We start from the raw sequence: 17,347 nt of genomic DNA on the forward strand, positions 1-17,347 counted from the left end.
ATTATCAGCAACAATGCAACGCATTTTCATTGGAAATAAAATAATAAGAACACATTGCAACAACTTATAACGCAAAATTAAACACCGAATTTCCTCCCAAAAAAATAAACTCCGAATTTCAAGAAAAATAAAGTCCAAAAACAGGGAGCACTAGTGATATTATAAAAGAGGACTCGTGATATCTGAGGGAGAAAAAAAAGTATGTAAATCAAGGTCTGCCCAGCCAGAACTTGAGGCATCTATATGTTACCAGTAAAATGAAAAGGAGCCCATTGGGTAAACATACTGCTAAGACAACCTGGAAATAGTTGGCACAAATATTTGTGCTTGTATTTAGCTGAGCTATAGTCGGCTACATTTTGACAAGTCCAGATGACCGAACCACTGCAGCCGATAGCCACCGCGACTAAAGGAATAGTTGTGCTCATGCATTCCGCAATGCTATCGTGATGTCAGCCTGAAGAGTGGGGCAGGCTTGTGTGCCTTTGAGGGGAAAACGCTGCAGACTTGTAAAGTTGTACCAGATTGTAGTAATAAATTGAAGTAGGCACTATCTGTAGGATTTTTGTGCAAATCTATTGTGTGTCTGTTTGATGACATGAACATGAGTAGTTGCTGTGGTGCTGCAGTTGCGAGCAGGCATGCTCTGCGGCGTGCCTCTAGTGGCTGGGCAGCCACGCAGACACTCCTGCAGGAGCAACTGGCAGACATCCGTGAGGCTGGCACGTACAAGACTGAACGGGTGCTCACCTCCCGGCAGGCAGCATCTGTGCACGTTGCAGGCTGGGACAAGCCGGTGCTCAACCTGTGCGCCAACAACTACCTGGGACTCTCGGTGGGTCATGTCACGGAGGGAGCCCACTTGTGTGCATGGCACTGCACCAACCAAAGCAATCTCCATTTTCATTCATTTGAATGTAATCTAATGAAGCCCAAACTCATTTAAATTTTATGTTCAAGCTTTGCTGCTAGTGTTTCATCGGAAAATTATAGATTTCATTGTTGTGTGTGTTCTGTAGAGAACTCGAGGAACATGGTAGGTTGAGCAAGGTTCTGAACAAAAGTCAGACACAGCAATGTTTAAAGTCCAGAAATCATATTGCAGACTTCTACCAAAATGTCTGCAGGATGGACCAATTTCTCAATTCTTCATGATGTCTGTATCGATTATACTGTGGATGGCTGTGCTATGCTCTGGCTGCTTGGCTCATACCCGCTTCCTCCTTTTCGTCCTCTTCCCTTTCCCAACCCTTGCCAAACTATACGAGGACATGCTATGCTTTAGCCTCCTCCCCATTGCTATACTATACTCTGCATGGCTATACGAGTACGAAATAAGGGGAATTGTCCGAGGGGTTCGTTTTCTGTCTTATACAAAACTAATGAAACCAACAGACAATTAACACTTTCGTGACCGCGGAAAAATCGGTTGTTTTTGGCTAGTCTAGGAAATATTTTTTTTCCTGCCACAGAAAATAATTGATGCTAAAGTGAAGGGTATCAAATGATAGAGAAAGAATTGGTCTTTCCAACAGTATTAATTCCAAACAAGGGATTTATTTCGAATATAATAAAAAAATTATCAAACAAAGCAAAATGCATCAAAAAGAAAAATATTTATAAAAACATCAATGCTACTCTGCAAAGGGTAAACATTAAAAAAATATCGAAATATACGTTTTGAACACAAAGCCCTCGTAGAATAATAGTGGAAATATAAGCTCTGTAAGTACAAATACTTACATAAATACAAGAATATAGGCACTAGTGCCTATCATGCCACCGTGCTATGCAGTTTCTCGAAGCAGTGATACAAAGGCCGGCTGCACGTTTCGGAAAAAAAAATATTTTTTTTCTGTTCGGCTTTCCTAGCATAGTTTGCAGTTCTGGTATTTTTCAATTTTCCTGTGTATTCATTGAAATGAACAGTGTAGCCTGTTCCAAATCTGTAAAAATCCATAATTGTACCCTCATTTGACCTCTTTCTCCCTCATATACTGCCGAATACCATACCGACCTTCAGATTTCACCATTTTCTCATCCACTGAAAGGTTCCGACGGGGTTAAAAAATAGTGTAGAAGAATCGTTCATGTGTTGCAATAGAGAAGACACGTGGTGAAGCTTCTCGTGGGATGCGACGGTCGTCTTCTTCAGATCAGAAACACTCAAGGAGCCTTAAACCTTTTCCGTGGCATCACTGACGGTGGAAGAAGGCCTGGAAATATGTGTCGTCAACACCAATGCAAGCGCAGGACTTCAACGATTACCATGTACACATGGAGTGCGATGAACTTGCTCATCTTCTCTTCAGTAACCTCCCTCCATGGATCCGTCCCTCTCACTGTATGTTGACTTTTCGAATGTATGCATCCATGCATACTTATCTGTGTGGTTGCACATCTCTCTGACGACTTCTGTGGTGAAAAACAACACGAAGACGCCGCCGCGCAGCACACCGGAGCGTTGGGTCAAAGTACACTCCGCGCTGTCTTCACGGAGAGAACTGCGCTCTTTCTGCCGCCGGCGCCAAATGCTGCCGCCCGAATGAGGTTAACACCTTGCAGATAAGAGCTGTTATTTTTAGTACGCACCGGATATGTTTACGTCGACACGCGGCAGCCTAAAAACGACCCGAGGAGAAGACGAAACTTACCGGTGGATAGCTGCTGATGTTACGGGGAGGTTTGACACACTTTCTCCGTCCGTACTGAAGCCTGATGAATCGAAGTCGTCTTCCGTGTCTGTGTTGCTACCATCATCCAGAGATTCCCGCTCAGATTAATCAGAATCCGTCGAAATTCGCCGTTTCTGTGGAACACCTGCGAGCGACGTCGACGCGAAGTCTGAAACAACGAGCGCTCACCTACCTTACTGCGAACAATGTTTAAAAATCTTTCGTGGTGGAAAAAAGAAACTCGCAAACAAAACTGATAAAAAACATGTTATTTTACCTCTTGTATTGTGTTAGCTGTCCAGAACCACTCAGAGAGTGCCAAAACTTGAACTTGAAGTCATCGATAACATACTATCAATGGGAATAGGTGCGGTCAAGAAAGTGTTAAACATAGGGGACATCATTTGACATTTCTTAACTGTAGTGTTACAATTCTCACTTAAATTGACAGGAATTAAAGGGGATGAACAATCACCCTTTCCGTCATTGAGATCCGAATGCACAACCTTCGAATTGCACATCCGATGCTCTACCATTTGTGACCATGAAATTGTCCCGCCTGGCTATGCAGTTAGCCGTAGGGACAGACAATCGAGATGCGGTATTAGCCCCGAGAAGTTGGGGTGGCGCCGCCTGGCGGGAGGCGTGGATGACGTCACGGCAAGGACTCTTCGACTCCCGCCGTGACGCGCCGGCATACCACGCGCTTGCTTCGTGCGCTGTTCCTCTGTTTAAGTTCGCTTTTTGCCTGTCTCAAGCTTCAGAGGAATGACGAAAACAGCATCGATAATGTTCCTAGTAAAACGGGAAGAAGTTATATGCATTTTTTCTTCTCAGTCCCCAACGGTGCCCGCGCGCCATTGTGCACACTTTGAAAGGGGTGATCAAGTTTGTTGTTGTGTCGCGCTGCTAACTTCGGGGATGGGCCTGATTCCCGACCGCAAGCCGTATTCCGACGGGTGTGAAAAGCAGCATTCCTGTGCTTAGATACAGGAGCACGTTGAAGAATTCGAGGCGGTCAAAATTAATCTGCAGCGTGTCTCACAATCATGTCGTGGTCTTGACACGCAAGACACCTTATTCACCTTATTAGGTTGCGTTGTTCACGGGCAATTCCTTTAAAAAATATGATAGCTTCGCCTCCACAAGTGTTATTTGCATCGGACGCATCCGCGATCGGTGGACAGCGTTCTTGCGGGTGTGCCAAGCCCCGCTCACGATTACGAAAGCGCAAGCAGGATTGAGCTTCGCAAAATAACTCGAAAGCGCTCGCCCGAGAATATTGCCGTAGTTGTTGTGTTTGTTTTTCTTGTGTACTCACTCAGTCATCATGTTTAGTTTCCCGTTTTCTTCGCAATAATATCGGGGCTTCATTTCACAACATAAAAAAGTTGAGGTTAATTGCGGAAACTCCTTATTGCTGTGAGATTGTGGCTTCATGCAGCATCGTAGCAACGGCGCTGTTACACTTCTATAAGTACTAGTTTAGATAGCCAGCTCATAAATTATTTTTTTTTTTTGCATTTGGTATACCCCTGAGCATCATGACCCTTTATGTGGACATGACGTGCGAGACCATTAAATGACTCATTAGGGTGAAGGGCGTTCAATTAATACGTGGGCCACGTCACTGAGAGTGCCATCGAAACAGTTCAAAACGCTCATTTCGACTTTCAGGCGTTTGTTTTGCAGACGATTGTTATCAACAGTGCTCCCACGAAAATTTAACATTACCGCTTGTGACCCGGCGGTTGATCGGACCAGCAGTTTATGCAAATCAGTGTATACGGCCTCATAATCCCAGACGAGTGTTGAGAAGAAATGTTTACATAGTCCAAGTATATACTAACACCTCAGAATTTCCTAAACCATTGTGTGCGTGGCAGTATTGATTTGTTTATTTCCCGGATGTATTAAGTGATTCTTTACGATAGACAGATTCATCTAAAGTCTTCTGTAGCAGAAAGCGCAATTCTGTCAAACCACCTAGATAATCTGCAAAGGCAGACATAATTTGTACGATAAGCCGCAATGTAGTTAGTGAATTGAAAACGGCCTAATTTAATTTGTAATCTTCGGGACGCGTGTTCTAACCGTGGAGTCTACGCCAAGTTGTAATGAAGTTAGAACCATTAGCGTAAATTTGTTAGCACCGATGTCTTGGAGTACGCGGTGAAAACAACGAATGTCTTGTTCTCGTGCATCATCATTTTCACGGTGAAGCTTCCGTTCGGACGGGCATTTGCCAATTATAAGCTATATTATGCAAACTTTCTACAGCTCACTAAACTTTCGCTAGTAGTGTAAACTTCTACCTTCTCCCTTGGGAGATTTGCATCGCAATAATGAGCAGTAATCACCACCGAATCGCGAAAGAGCGGTTACGCGGCGGGCGCAGAAAAAGGCGATCCTCGGCCGCGGAGCAAGCGACTCCTTGCCATGACGTCACATCGCCGCGACTGCCACGCCGCCAGTGTTCGTTCTCGGGGCTAATATACTCCATCATGCCGAGAGTTTTGGGTGCTGATGCTGTACGGTGCAAGATATGCTTATACCCATGCCACACGGGCACAAGAAATGACACTCCGTAGTTCAAGGAGCACTGACACAAAAGCTTTGCATCTTGTTTTTTCTGTTGCAATAAGTAGCTAACGACCCACTTATCGTGGCTGGAAAGCTCCTTTCCTCAAGCACACGACAGTTAATTATTCGGAGACTGTTGTATAGCGCCCAGTCGCAGTTTCAATTTCGGAGAGCACTGAGTGAGGCATCCTGCCTCACTCGGCGCTCTCTGGACCCCGAGTGGTTTTCGTGTAAATATAGCTGGCTACGTGAGCACACAAAACTGCCTGCACGTGAGTGTAGGAACGAAATATTTTTCGTTTCGGTTTAGTTTCGTTCCACCGTAAAAAGTTCCATTCTGTTTCTGTTCCAGGGAGCGAAAAAAGAATGTTCCGTAATGGTTCGTTATGGCTTTCTGTTTGTATGTAAAGATTTGCAGTTACGGTAATCATTAAAAAACATTGGATTTGTGATAGTTACTTGCCCTCCTCTTCAAAAAGTGGGACAGGGGTAAAACACGTTCTTCAGAGGAGCGGAAGTAACTGTACCACGAATTCCTACCAACTAGAACAAAACAAGTGTACCCTTCAAAGTCATAGTATTTATTTTCTCAAAAGTCAATTACGATTTTTTTCGCGGGCTCAATGCATTGTGTCGAGGGAGTGAGCACGATCTCAGAAGCAGCACGCCATTGTGTACTCTCTGATGTGTGAGACCGCTGTTCTGATAAAAAAAATTGTAGTGGCTTAGCTTGGCTATGCCAGGATATACGTAGCGTGAGCTGAGATTCAGCTGATTATTCTTAGCTCTCCTGGTTGTCTAGGATTACCTTGATTATCATGCTTACGGCTGCTTCAGTGACATACACACGCTATACGCATTATGTGACACGTATATTTATTTTTTGCTCAACGCCATTTCTCTATTGCCACAAAGATGGCTCGGTGGTCACTGCAGTAACATGCTGCCGTCTCTATGGCCCCAACGTCCGGTGCAGCGTCAGATGGCCACTGTACAACAGAGGCACACAGCTGGGCGCGCGCCAGTGCCAGTATCTCTGCCGCGGCGAGGCGCGCCAGCATCGTGCCTTGTGACGTCACTGCTCCTCGTGCATGCGCAGCACAGCTTTCGGACTGCCACGCGAAATTGCTCCAGCTCGGCCAGTGTAGCTAATGCTACAAAAATCGCCAGGCCTGCGTGGAACATGCAGCACAGTCACAGCGAAAGCTGGAAGAGTGGTCTTTCTAGAGCCCGTTGTAGACTCTCTAGGGGCAACTAACACAAGTTCACATGCAAGTTACCCACTACGCCATGAATCGTCGTAATTTTTCTGATGTAGCAAAGCACCCACTATGTAATTTTTCGTCGTTCTTCGGAGAATCGTGGTACCCGCTACACATCTGTGAGGCATTATGTGCACTTTGTGCTGTGGCTGATGACGATGAAGAATTATGGCTGAGTCCTTTGTAACGGGTTGAAAGCATTCAACGACTGGCTCATTGCCAGGTTGTTATTTTACTCTTCTGCCACGCTATATTACATATGCTAACGGGATTCCTGGCCCGACATGACACCTGTATAGAGTAGTTTTGCGACGGAGTTACAAGCACCACTGTGACACTGTGGTGGAATACTCGACTGCCATGCAGAGGGCACGGGTTAAAATCCCATCCGATCCTAGAAATTTGTTTCTAATTTCATTTTTTTCTTATTTCACACGATAGCGGTTATGGACACCATTGGCGGTGGACAACTATGGCGCCAAAATTGGCTGTTGTGATCTCACAACAGCTTTCGCTCTAACAAACTTCAACGCCAACAATTCTCTCTCCACGCTGGCCTGCATGACAGGCATGCAGAAGTCCACTTGCGTTAATATTTCTGGTTGCCACTGTTTTCCTTTCTTGCACAATGTAAACATATCTTTGCTTCGGAATTCCTGCCTGAGGTACGCGCTAATACTGTACCCTGAGATATGCATAATTGCCCATATTGCATGGCCTCAGTTGTTCCGAATTGCCAAGTTTTCTCGTGAACCAAAAAACGATTAAAAAAATTTTGGTTTCGCTCCGGAATGAAATAATAGATAAAGTTTCGGTTACGTTTTCGTTCCGGTAAAAATTGTTTTTTTTTTTCGTTTTTGGTTTTTTTGTTTTCGTTCTGTTCAGACACACTGCACCGCACTGACAACTATTTTCAACGAAGTCTTCCTGGGTGCTGCTACAACCCCTCTGAGACCTAAATATGTGTGACCCTCAAAAATGCACTGCTGAGGCAAGGACGTCAGCCTTTGTTCTCCCGTACAAGTCTGCCCCCTCTTTCCATTGAAAAGGTCTGCTGGGAGAGAGTGCTCGCAAAGATCATGGCTGCCATCACAAACTTGTGATGCAGATAGGGGTTGGTTGTTTACAGGCAAACCAAAAGCGCATTTCGCGTGCAGTGGTGCGATGCACACTTTAGCCCTTTAACCGCCAATTTAACTGCCGAAAAATGTACCAAGATCACCAGTTCTTTTCAAATAGTCATAATTTTTTCCATGCAGTTCTGATTCTGAAAATATATTACATCATTGTAATAGCACAGAAATGTTTAGAATCAGCACAGAAATTAAAAAAGAAAAAAACCGCTTTTGAGGGCAGCTGTCCCTCAATGCATGCCGTGGTAATGGGTCAGAACGTACTGAAAGTCAAAATATTTATTTGATGCAATACACGGTAACACACTGAAAAATGTTGGTTCGTCGTAACAAAAGCTTTCGTGTTTGATAGTTGCTCTTTGTGTGGTAGATTTCGAAGCATGGTGTCGAAGCGTCATTGTCATGTCTCGTCGTCATCTGAAGCGATATCCAGGGTAAAGACAATGTCCGAGTCGCTGTCGGACACAAATTCCATGTCGTCACTAACGCTGCTTTCTGTACTATTCCAAGAAGCACCTCTTTTTCGTGGAGCATAGCTGCCACCGGCATTCTTCTTGCAAAGAGGCATTTTGAAATGACTGTTGCCACGCTTAAAACACGCGCGAAAGGCAGGAAATGTGGTTTTTCATAGACAACTACCGCCATCTAGGGTCGGAAATTGCAAGCAAAGCAATTGATGACCGTGATAGATCTTTGGTGGCGGAAGGAGTGGAAAATCGGGCCGGACGAGTGCGACTCGTCGTTGGCGATATTGGTACAAACTCGTGTGACGACTACAGCTCAGGGTTGTTGGTTAAAGGGGTAAAATTGATTTTAAATATGTTGTAGGCTATATTACGCATCGATATTTCGTAGATGACGCGTTTGTGTCCACGCCATTCTACCCCACAAGTTATCTCGCCATCAAAATTTGTGTCAGTATTCCTTTAAGGCATTAAGCTCCTGAATGACATTTTTTTTTTTGGCAGTGCTGCGACACATCTAAATACAGTGGAACCTCGTTAATGCGTACTTGCCGGGAACGCCGCATAACTACGCACTAAACGGTAGTACGCATTAACCACCAAGTAAAAATTTGCATCTCCTCGCGTCATCGCCGCCAGCAAAGAAATACAGTGCCACCAGCAAATATTGCCTAAAGTACCCACTGCAAAGCCTTTTCTTTCTTTTTGCCAAACTGGGGAAAAGATTCTGGTACTCTCGCACGACCGTCCGATATCCGCCTCGTGCATCGGTATGGTGGCGCCACCGCTCGTCTCCCCTGGTGACTAGCGAGGAGAAAGGAAGATGTGCCCTCTCCCAACCCCCCATAGGATCCCATGCATTTTGAATCAAGTTTGCGATTTCGTTGCGCAAAAACAAACTAGCGCCATCTCTCAACAATACGCCACATCGACGACGCAACACGTCCTCTTGCTTCCACCGACTGGCCATGCTCCAAGCTAACTCCTCTCTCCACTTTCTTTTATTTCTTTCGGTGGCCGTGAGAGCGCGCGCTGTGCACTGTGCTGTAGCGTACCCGACAAGACCGGCTGGGCTCGTCGCGTCTTCCTTGAACGTTGCAACGTTAATATTGTGTTAAGGCGGTGGCCACACGTCGGACGACGAGCCCTGATTTCGTTCAGCTGCCATCTCATCAACGGCAATGTTTCAGACGCCTCCGTTGGTTGCGGGACAAGATGGCCTCCTGCAAGACCGCGTTTTTCCAAGTCAGCTGTGTGCGTAGTTCTCGGCGTCGTAGAAGTTTGATGACGCGAGGACGTCAACTGGTGCTACATCGTGGGAACCGCTGAAGTGACTGCAAGCTTGACGACATTGTGCCAGAATATTCTAGCGTACTGTACGCGCACGATTGTGCTACACTTAAAATACCGCGCTTGGCCTCGAGCGTCAACCTGGTACGCCTGTGTGCAACAGGCGTGTTGTTATCGTTGTTGCGTCGGTTAATATTGAATTGCAATTGGAATACCGTTTTGGCAAAGGTAAGTGAAGCTGTAAGTAGTTGTTCTGCTATATGCTCGCTACTCCACGAACATTACTTCTAGTATCGCATTTTATTTTGAGCTGCACGTACCAAAGGAGAATCTAGCATACGAGATACATTGCACGCGTGCGCATTTCCTATATAAATCTGAGTAATGCCACGGGTGCGCATTTCCTGTATAAGTCTGAGTAATACCATGCTCAATTTAAAGCGCATGTGTTAGAGGATTGTGGCTTCAATGGTGAAAGTGATTAGATATTCCGAAATATGTGATTGCAATGCAGTTAGAACTTCCTCATATGTTAATACGGTCTGTGAACAAAAAAAAAAAACGCTGTGTGAATGTTTGTTGGTCATTTGCTACAGTACTTTCACGCATTGTTATGCAGCTGTGTGACGGCTGTTAAAACGTTCAGCAAGTTAGATTTTGGTTTTCTTGGCCTAGTTGAGTGCTACGAGTGTTGGGCGAAGATAAAATCGCGTGTCTTTTGTGCGTTTCTTAAGCAGGCATACAGCCGTAATAGTCATTGTTGTACTGTTTGGGGTGTTCAATAGGGAGTATGCACTGAAACTGAGCCGCAATGTGGCGCTGCGGTGCCCCGAGCTGGGCGCCATTTTTGCGGTTCTCGTGCAGCAGCCGACCCACGCTTGCTACTGTGTTTGCTGTGTGTACGCGCTAGGTGTTGTGTGGTGTTTCCTTGACTTCCGTGTACTCGCGTGTTTCATTAACGATAGTGCGGCGTTGGAACTGTCCCCTACCACTGCGTGTTGCACGGATCTAGTCATTTGCCTGGCTGTGCAAGCGATCGCCGTGTTGCTGCAGTGAAAAGATGCTGCTCAGCGACTACGCCAAGTCGCTGTCTGATCCCGAGCGCAGGAGATACCACATCAAAGTCGCAAAATGCGGTAGCGACGACCCCTTGGCGCTTTCCGATGACCAGTTCACGAACGATGTTGGCTGCTATCCCAGCGTAGACCGTGCGGATATCAACGATTATCTTGTTCACGGGACAAGTTTCGTGACGCGGGAGCAGCTTAAGAGCTACAAATCCTTGGAGGCTCACAATTATGTCACAAGCGGCCTCGTGGAGCCACCAAGGGTGAAAACTCTTCGTGATGGCAACATCGTCGTCGTTTCAAAGGTAGGCTGTTGCTCGCGCTTCTTTTAGCGTGCGTTGTGGACTTGTAGCCGAGATTGAGGCTCGGCGCCCAGTCGGGATTGGCCTCGTCCATCGAATAAGCTGGTCTTCCTGAAATGGAACGTACGCTGCAGTGCTGTACGTAAAATATAACGCCGAGGAGATGCATTTTATGCTGCTGCCGCGCTCACCTGTGATGAAATGCGCCCCGCAAACGCGGTAGTGCGTCGCCGCGGCGATTCGTCCAAGTCTTAGCGACGAACTCTGCTCAGCCATAGAGCTCTCCGCTTTGACGACAGCTCCGTTGTCTTCGCACACTGTCCTGATATAACTTTCGGCACGACATAGAACCCTATCCGTTGAAAGTTCTCGTCGTTGGGGCTGTTCCTTGTGCGGTTGGAGCAACCGTAAACAGCGCAGTTCACCATAGCCGATTGACGCAGCTCGACGCGCAACAACATCCTGCGGCTTGGGCACTTTTACAAGTCCATGCAACACGCAGTGGTAGGGGACAGTTCTAACGCCGTACTATCGTTAATGAAACACGCGAGTACACGGAAGGCAAGGAAACACCACACAACACCTAGCGCGTACACACAGCAAACACAGTAGCAAGCGTGGGTCGGCTGCTGCACGAGAACCGCAAAAATGGCGCCCAGCTCGGGGCACCGCAGCGCCACATTGCGGCTCAGTTTCAGTGCATACTCCCTATAAAACAAGAATGCTGTTTTGTACTGCAACAATTTTTATTTCATCTGTGTTAACAGATCACGCAAACAACTTGGACACATGCACGTAAGAAACGTACGCAGTGCATCGCGCGCACGCATTAAAAAACGGGCCTGTCATTTTAAAACAAATAATATAGAACAATGGACGTAACAGACGGCATGGTTGTCTAGTGGAGCAGCGTCGGCAGTACAAATATCAAACCAGAATGAAACATGAATAGAAAAACGGAGAGTAACAGGCGCTTTACCCACGGCTTCTCTGAGCCGCGCAGATCCACCTATCGCCACCGTCCGCCGTTGGTGGCGCCACCAGTACCACTGAAAGCAGCAGCGCACGAGGCGGATAGCGCGCGGTGGCGACGCCAAGGGGCATTTCGGAACTATTACAGGGTCCGGTATACGCAGTGACCGACGTAGCGACAGAACGGACAGCGTCGGCTTTCCGCGATATATGTGTGTGCGTCTGTACCGCGATCTGCTACTAAATGAAAACTGACACAGTTCCAGTGAAACCCTGTACGGCTGCGTGGAGCCGATCGTCTCCTGGCTAGTTGCGTGCAGCGTGTCGCCTTCTCGGCTCACGCCGTCACTGCCGGGCCGCCGGGTCCGCTTGCTGTACCGCACGCGCGCATTTTTCGTGGGAGTGTTCTTCGTACCCACTTCGCTCCAGACAGTGCACAGATGCGGCGATGAGCACAGATGAGCTTGTTGCGATGACGAACTTCCCGCAAGCGTGATAGCGTCTATGCGAGGAGGTTTCTCGTCGCCCACGACTAGCAACGCTCAACTCCGCAACAACGAGCGGCTTTCGTTTCTACAAAGCGGCGCGCGCTTGAACACGGCCCCGCACGAGGCAGCCCAGCGCGTTCAGGTTGTCGCCTATTAAAAGCGTGCAGTAGGCTTAAAGCAGTGCTGCGCCGCATGCGTGCCCGAGCAGATATCTGAAGATACTTATTGTGATAAGGTCGGCGATAAGTCATGCTGGCGCGTTCGTCGGTGGCCGCTGCCTCACCTTCGTTCTTTCCCGATGCTTACCCGCAAAGGCGTCGCCGCAATCGCGCGGAAGTCGGAATCAGTGATCGACCGATCTACGCACTTCTCGAAAAGACGGAAAACCTTTGGCGGCACATTGTGGCGTCGGGAAGTTCAGCGGCGCAGTAAAATTTTATGGCACAAAACGTTATCGCGGTACGCAAGGTACGCACTAACCGGTAGGCGTAGGGCGAAGCACTACGGCTTAAGCGGTCAGCGAATGCATTAGGCTCTATGAGACTCGGTCGGGGATTCGTCGCAACTACGTTTTAACCGTTAGTACGCTTAAAGCGGGTACGTATTAACGAGGTTCGACTGTATAATGGCATTTGACCAGACGGTGTCGATAACAGTGATTTTGCAATTAGCAGTTCTAGGGTAATAATGAAATATAAAGACACGTTTTAACAACTCTGATCTGCATTCAAGGATAGTGTAATGTAGAAGTAAGCATACTATGGTGCGATTAGCTTGGGTTTCTTCCTGTCGTTTACAACGTTGCAACTGATCACAGCAACTTTGGTCATGGCTAGTTGAATCCGAAGCCCGGAATCCCACACGGCGCCTGTCATGCCGAAGCCGTTGCAATTCTGAAATGAATTTCGCTATAGTGCAGCAGGGAAATAACAAGCGATTTGTTAAATGTCATGCATAAAATATTTTTGACATGGTAGGTGCCATTTCTGATGCTTTATGTGTACTGCAGTGAGCAAGCTTTGGTGTCGAGAGTATGCATTTCTTAGCCGAGTGGGTGCTAGCGAAGGCATTTGGTGACGAATGGCATTAAGGTGAATACCATTTGATTTGCCTGTGTGGCACCAATGCAAATGGAATTAAATTTTAAAGCATCAAAAAGTTAATGCCTATTTTTGTGCCTGTGGGACACGGGTATTAACCGATGGCGTTGTACTTGTTGGAGCTGTCTATAGGCCTCCAAATAGCAGTGCGATTCAGCTAGACCCATTATCCGACTACATGCTTAGGCATATGCTTCTGGCTAGAGGATTATCATGGCTGGTGATTTTAATCTACCAGATATAAACTGGAGATGTCTTAATCCTGGAACTGTTACTAATAACCATATATAATAGATTTCATGTTTACCTTCAACCTTACCCAAATTGTTGACACACTGACTCATGTTCATAACCACATCATTGATGTCAGAAACTTGGATGTCTTCCCATAAGGAAGCCCCATTTGACCTGTGATTCCCGACGCCTGCAGAGTCACCCCGATGTGATAGAGGCTGGCAAGAAGGCTCTGGACACCCACGGTGCAGGGTTGAGCTCGGTGCGCTTCATCTGTGGAACACAGGCAAGTCCTCACTGTGCTTTCAGTGTGTTTTGCAAATCTGGTAGCTGCATTTTAATGGATGATGATTGCCAACCTGCTTGAGTACATACATTTCAGTGCACCAGAGTGACCAAAATACAGCATGGGTGAATTCAGATAAGAGTGAACTGGTAGTTCGGGTAACCATTCTTGAGCTTTATGAAATTTTCTTTAGGTGCAGGTATTGGGCCTAGAACAATGACTTTAAAGTTAGTTCAGTGAAAAAGAAATGTTTCGTTTGCCTAAAAAAATTACTAAAGTTTCGGCCACTGAAAACACCTTTGCACTGACTTTGCAATTTCTGAACATTCAATGTACTTGGTAAAAAAAAAACGGTACATTTGATCACAACATTTATTTTCCGTTAAAGATCAAGTGAAATGCAACCTTTTGAGTATTTTTATTGCACTTTGCTATGGAAAGAATTTTGAGAAAAAGAATTGCAGACATAGTAAGTGGCCCAAGATACTTCAGGTATTATTGCTTGTAGACAACTTAAACTCAGTAAGCATTGACTTTGGTAGTTGTGCTTTCCATTGAAATAATTTTCATGGCTTTGTCAGGCACCGTTACACTTCAAAATTGTGCTCAAACATATGTGGTTTGCCATAAACTTTAAAAGTTTTAAAGTAGTTTAAAAAGGCCATATTTAACTTTTAAAAAAATCTTTCCAGTTAAAGTCAAGGACATTGTCTACTGCAATATGCAAAGAAATGTTGCGTTATTTGAGCACCTAAGGAGGAAATGATCATATGCATGTCGTTCAAAACTAGTTGTGCCTGTCGCAGTCAGAGAGAATGGGGCTAGCTTTGTCTTCTGATGTGCCGCTCGGCAAACTTGAGCGGCAGACAATCTGTGGTGGCCGCTTCATTAGTTCCGCTGTAATTGGGGGTGAGTTAGACAAGGATTGTAGAACTGTGAAATTGCCACCAAGGTCCATACCATGCAACAAGAGCTCTGCCGGTAGTTTTGCAGTGAGTGCCTCTAATTCTTCTTCTGCTGTGATGGCTTGAGCTGCAAAATTATAGTGAGAAACATGTGGTTTGTGTTGAATATCTGCCATCTCACAAAAATAAAGTTTTGTATCAGCAGAACTTTCACAACGTAAAGGACACTGTTTTGTTAAAGAAACACCTGCCTGAACAGCTGCACTTTGAGTTGAACTAGTCTGAATATGTATGGCAGCTCTCTGTCTATGTCACAGGCTGGCCTTCAGTGTCATCGGCTGCTGATAAAGTGGACATAATTATTTTTCAATCTACATGTCACCAACACAACCCCATCTCTTCGTCATTCACATGTTGTGAGGGAAATGTTCGTGTAATCACGGAAACATAAATATTCGTTGCCGAGAGGAACGAGGCTATTTGCAGCTGGAGTGACAATATATTTATGCAACAAAGAATGATGTGGAAAGTTGTAGCATTAAATGTACTCAGTGAAAACATGCGATGACAATGAACGTGATGCATGTTCTTAAACCACTCAAGTTCAATAGCATTGTGTGGTCCCCCACTGTGCTAGTGTTTATAATGGCTCACCATGTGGCGGTCGATGACTGTCTATGGGTCGCTGGGTTGCCTCTCACACTGATGGTAAAAAGCTTGAGTTTGGCATGGGCTGACAAACGGCAGGGTAAGCGTGGCATGAACAAGTGCCGGACAGCCGACAGAAGGCCCAGGTGTGGAATGGTCCCAGAACAACGGACTGGCGCTGGCTACAGGAAGTGGAAGAGAGGCAGGCCCGTGCAGGCAGCAGCTGGGCTTCAGGACCCGATGAGCTCTGCTTCCTTTGGTTCCCTTCTCGCCTCCTTCTCCTTCTGTGCATGTCAGGTTGATATTCGCCGGCTTCATTTGCACCTGTCTGTCTCGTCGACTCACTGCACAGCACTAAACCACAAACACCAAATGAACGTACTACGCGCATCATTACACATGTGCAGAGATGTGCGAATAGTAAATTCTAGTTTTAAAGCAAATAGTTCGAATAGTATATGTCACATAATATGAAGAAAATAAAGCATATTTGTCATGACCCAACTAGCCTGCACAATATTTTTCAAGATTGGAGCAAGGCATATGTGAATGTCACTTCCTTGGTTCGTCAGGAACTGAAAGCAGCTTTGAATAGTAGCAGGATCTGAATTTCAGTAGGATGCTAGTGATAACCGGTGAAATACATTATGTTTTAAAATTTACTATACTTAGTGCATATAAACACTTATAACAAGCTTTTAAACAACTTCAAAAATAATTACTCGATGTGAGGGTAATATGTTCATTTAGCCTTAAAGGGGCCCTGCAACACCTTTCTTTGTTATATTGGAATAGTCCCATTATTGACGTATGACTCTTCACGAGCCATATGCCGCAAAAATTTTTCGAATCCGTCAAGTCTAAGTGGTGTTACCAAATTATAGAGATCACGTTCCGCAGCTTTCTCTCTCAACTCAACGCAGCGAGCGCGCGGAAAGCTGCGCGCGGCGTGAGGGGAGGGAGGGAGGGAGGGCGGAGGTGCGAGGAGGCGACGTCAGCGCCGGCGGCATTTTTTTTCATTTTTTTCTCTCTGGCGTCTCGGCGCAACCACGTGGTCTGTGCCGCCACTTCCGGTCGGCTTGCGTCGTTCTCGTCGAGCGGAGTCGATCGCGCTGTGTATCGCGCGTGCTTGAAAACTGCGCGTCGGTTTGGTAATGTTGGGTGTGCACCTCGAACGCCGTAGTGTTTTCATCGCTCTGCCAACCATGGAAGCAAACCTGCGCGCTCGTTTGGAACGAATGACAGCTGAGATCGGTTTCGGCCCATACTCCGATACACCGGCTCGTAAGACGGCACTGGCAGACGACCCCGAAGCGCCGCCATTACCGGACGCCAGCATTGTTATCGGAGACACGCTGCGCCCGTGCCTCGGTCGGTCGTGAGAACGTGCCGACGATGCAGTTCTCAGCCGACGAAGCAACACTCGAACGGCTGCCACTCTCAACGGCAACCGGCGATGGTCAAAAGCACAGAAATATTCACGTTTTCGGCACTGCGCATGGCGAAGAAAACGGAACCACGCAACTACGAGCAGACGAGCTGTCGGTGAGACCGGAAGTGCTAATATTAATGTTTGTTCGGTGTTTTTAACGCGATAACAGAATATAAACATACATATTATCTACTTATTGAACTCAAAATTAACAACGAAAGTAATAATGAGGGTGTTATCGTGATTATAACATCAGCCAATGGTGGAACTGCCGACAATCGCGTCATATTTTGCGGACTAATACATCATTTGTCGAGAGAAGAGGGAGCGATTTTCAGCTGACTTTGAGAATTTATTGTAAATTCCAGCCCGTGCGCATCGCTATAATATTTGGCTGGCGTGTTCTCGGGAGCCTCGACTACCGATCGGCAGCGCTTTTTGAGCATGCTCGAAAAGTGTTGCAGGGCCCCTTTAAAGTGGGGCTTAGCGGCAGTGCGGATTTTTTC

At 46.4% G+C, this 17,347-nt stretch overlaps 1 protein-coding gene across 1 annotated transcript in view; it reads left to right on the top strand.

Annotated features, from left to right (window-relative positions):
* LOC119386546 (2-amino-3-ketobutyrate coenzyme A ligase, mitochondrial) overlaps positions 1 to 17,347 on the top strand; it is a 90,243-nt gene that overhangs the window by 2,550 nt on the left and 70,346 nt on the right. The window contains exons 2-3 of the mRNA XM_037653825.2: positions 630 to 835; positions 13,767 to 13,856. Of these exons, the coding sequence (XP_037509753.1) occupies positions 630 to 835; positions 13,767 to 13,856 (296 nt within the window). The remainder of the gene's footprint in view (positions 1 to 629; positions 836 to 13,766; positions 13,857 to 17,347) is intronic.

Source organism: Rhipicephalus sanguineus, chromosome 3 (genome assembly GCF_013339695.2).
Source record: "Rhipicephalus sanguineus isolate Rsan-2018 chromosome 3, BIME_Rsan_1.4, whole genome shotgun sequence".
Classification (NCBI taxonomy): domain Eukaryota; kingdom Metazoa; phylum Arthropoda; class Arachnida; order Ixodida; family Ixodidae; genus Rhipicephalus; species Rhipicephalus sanguineus.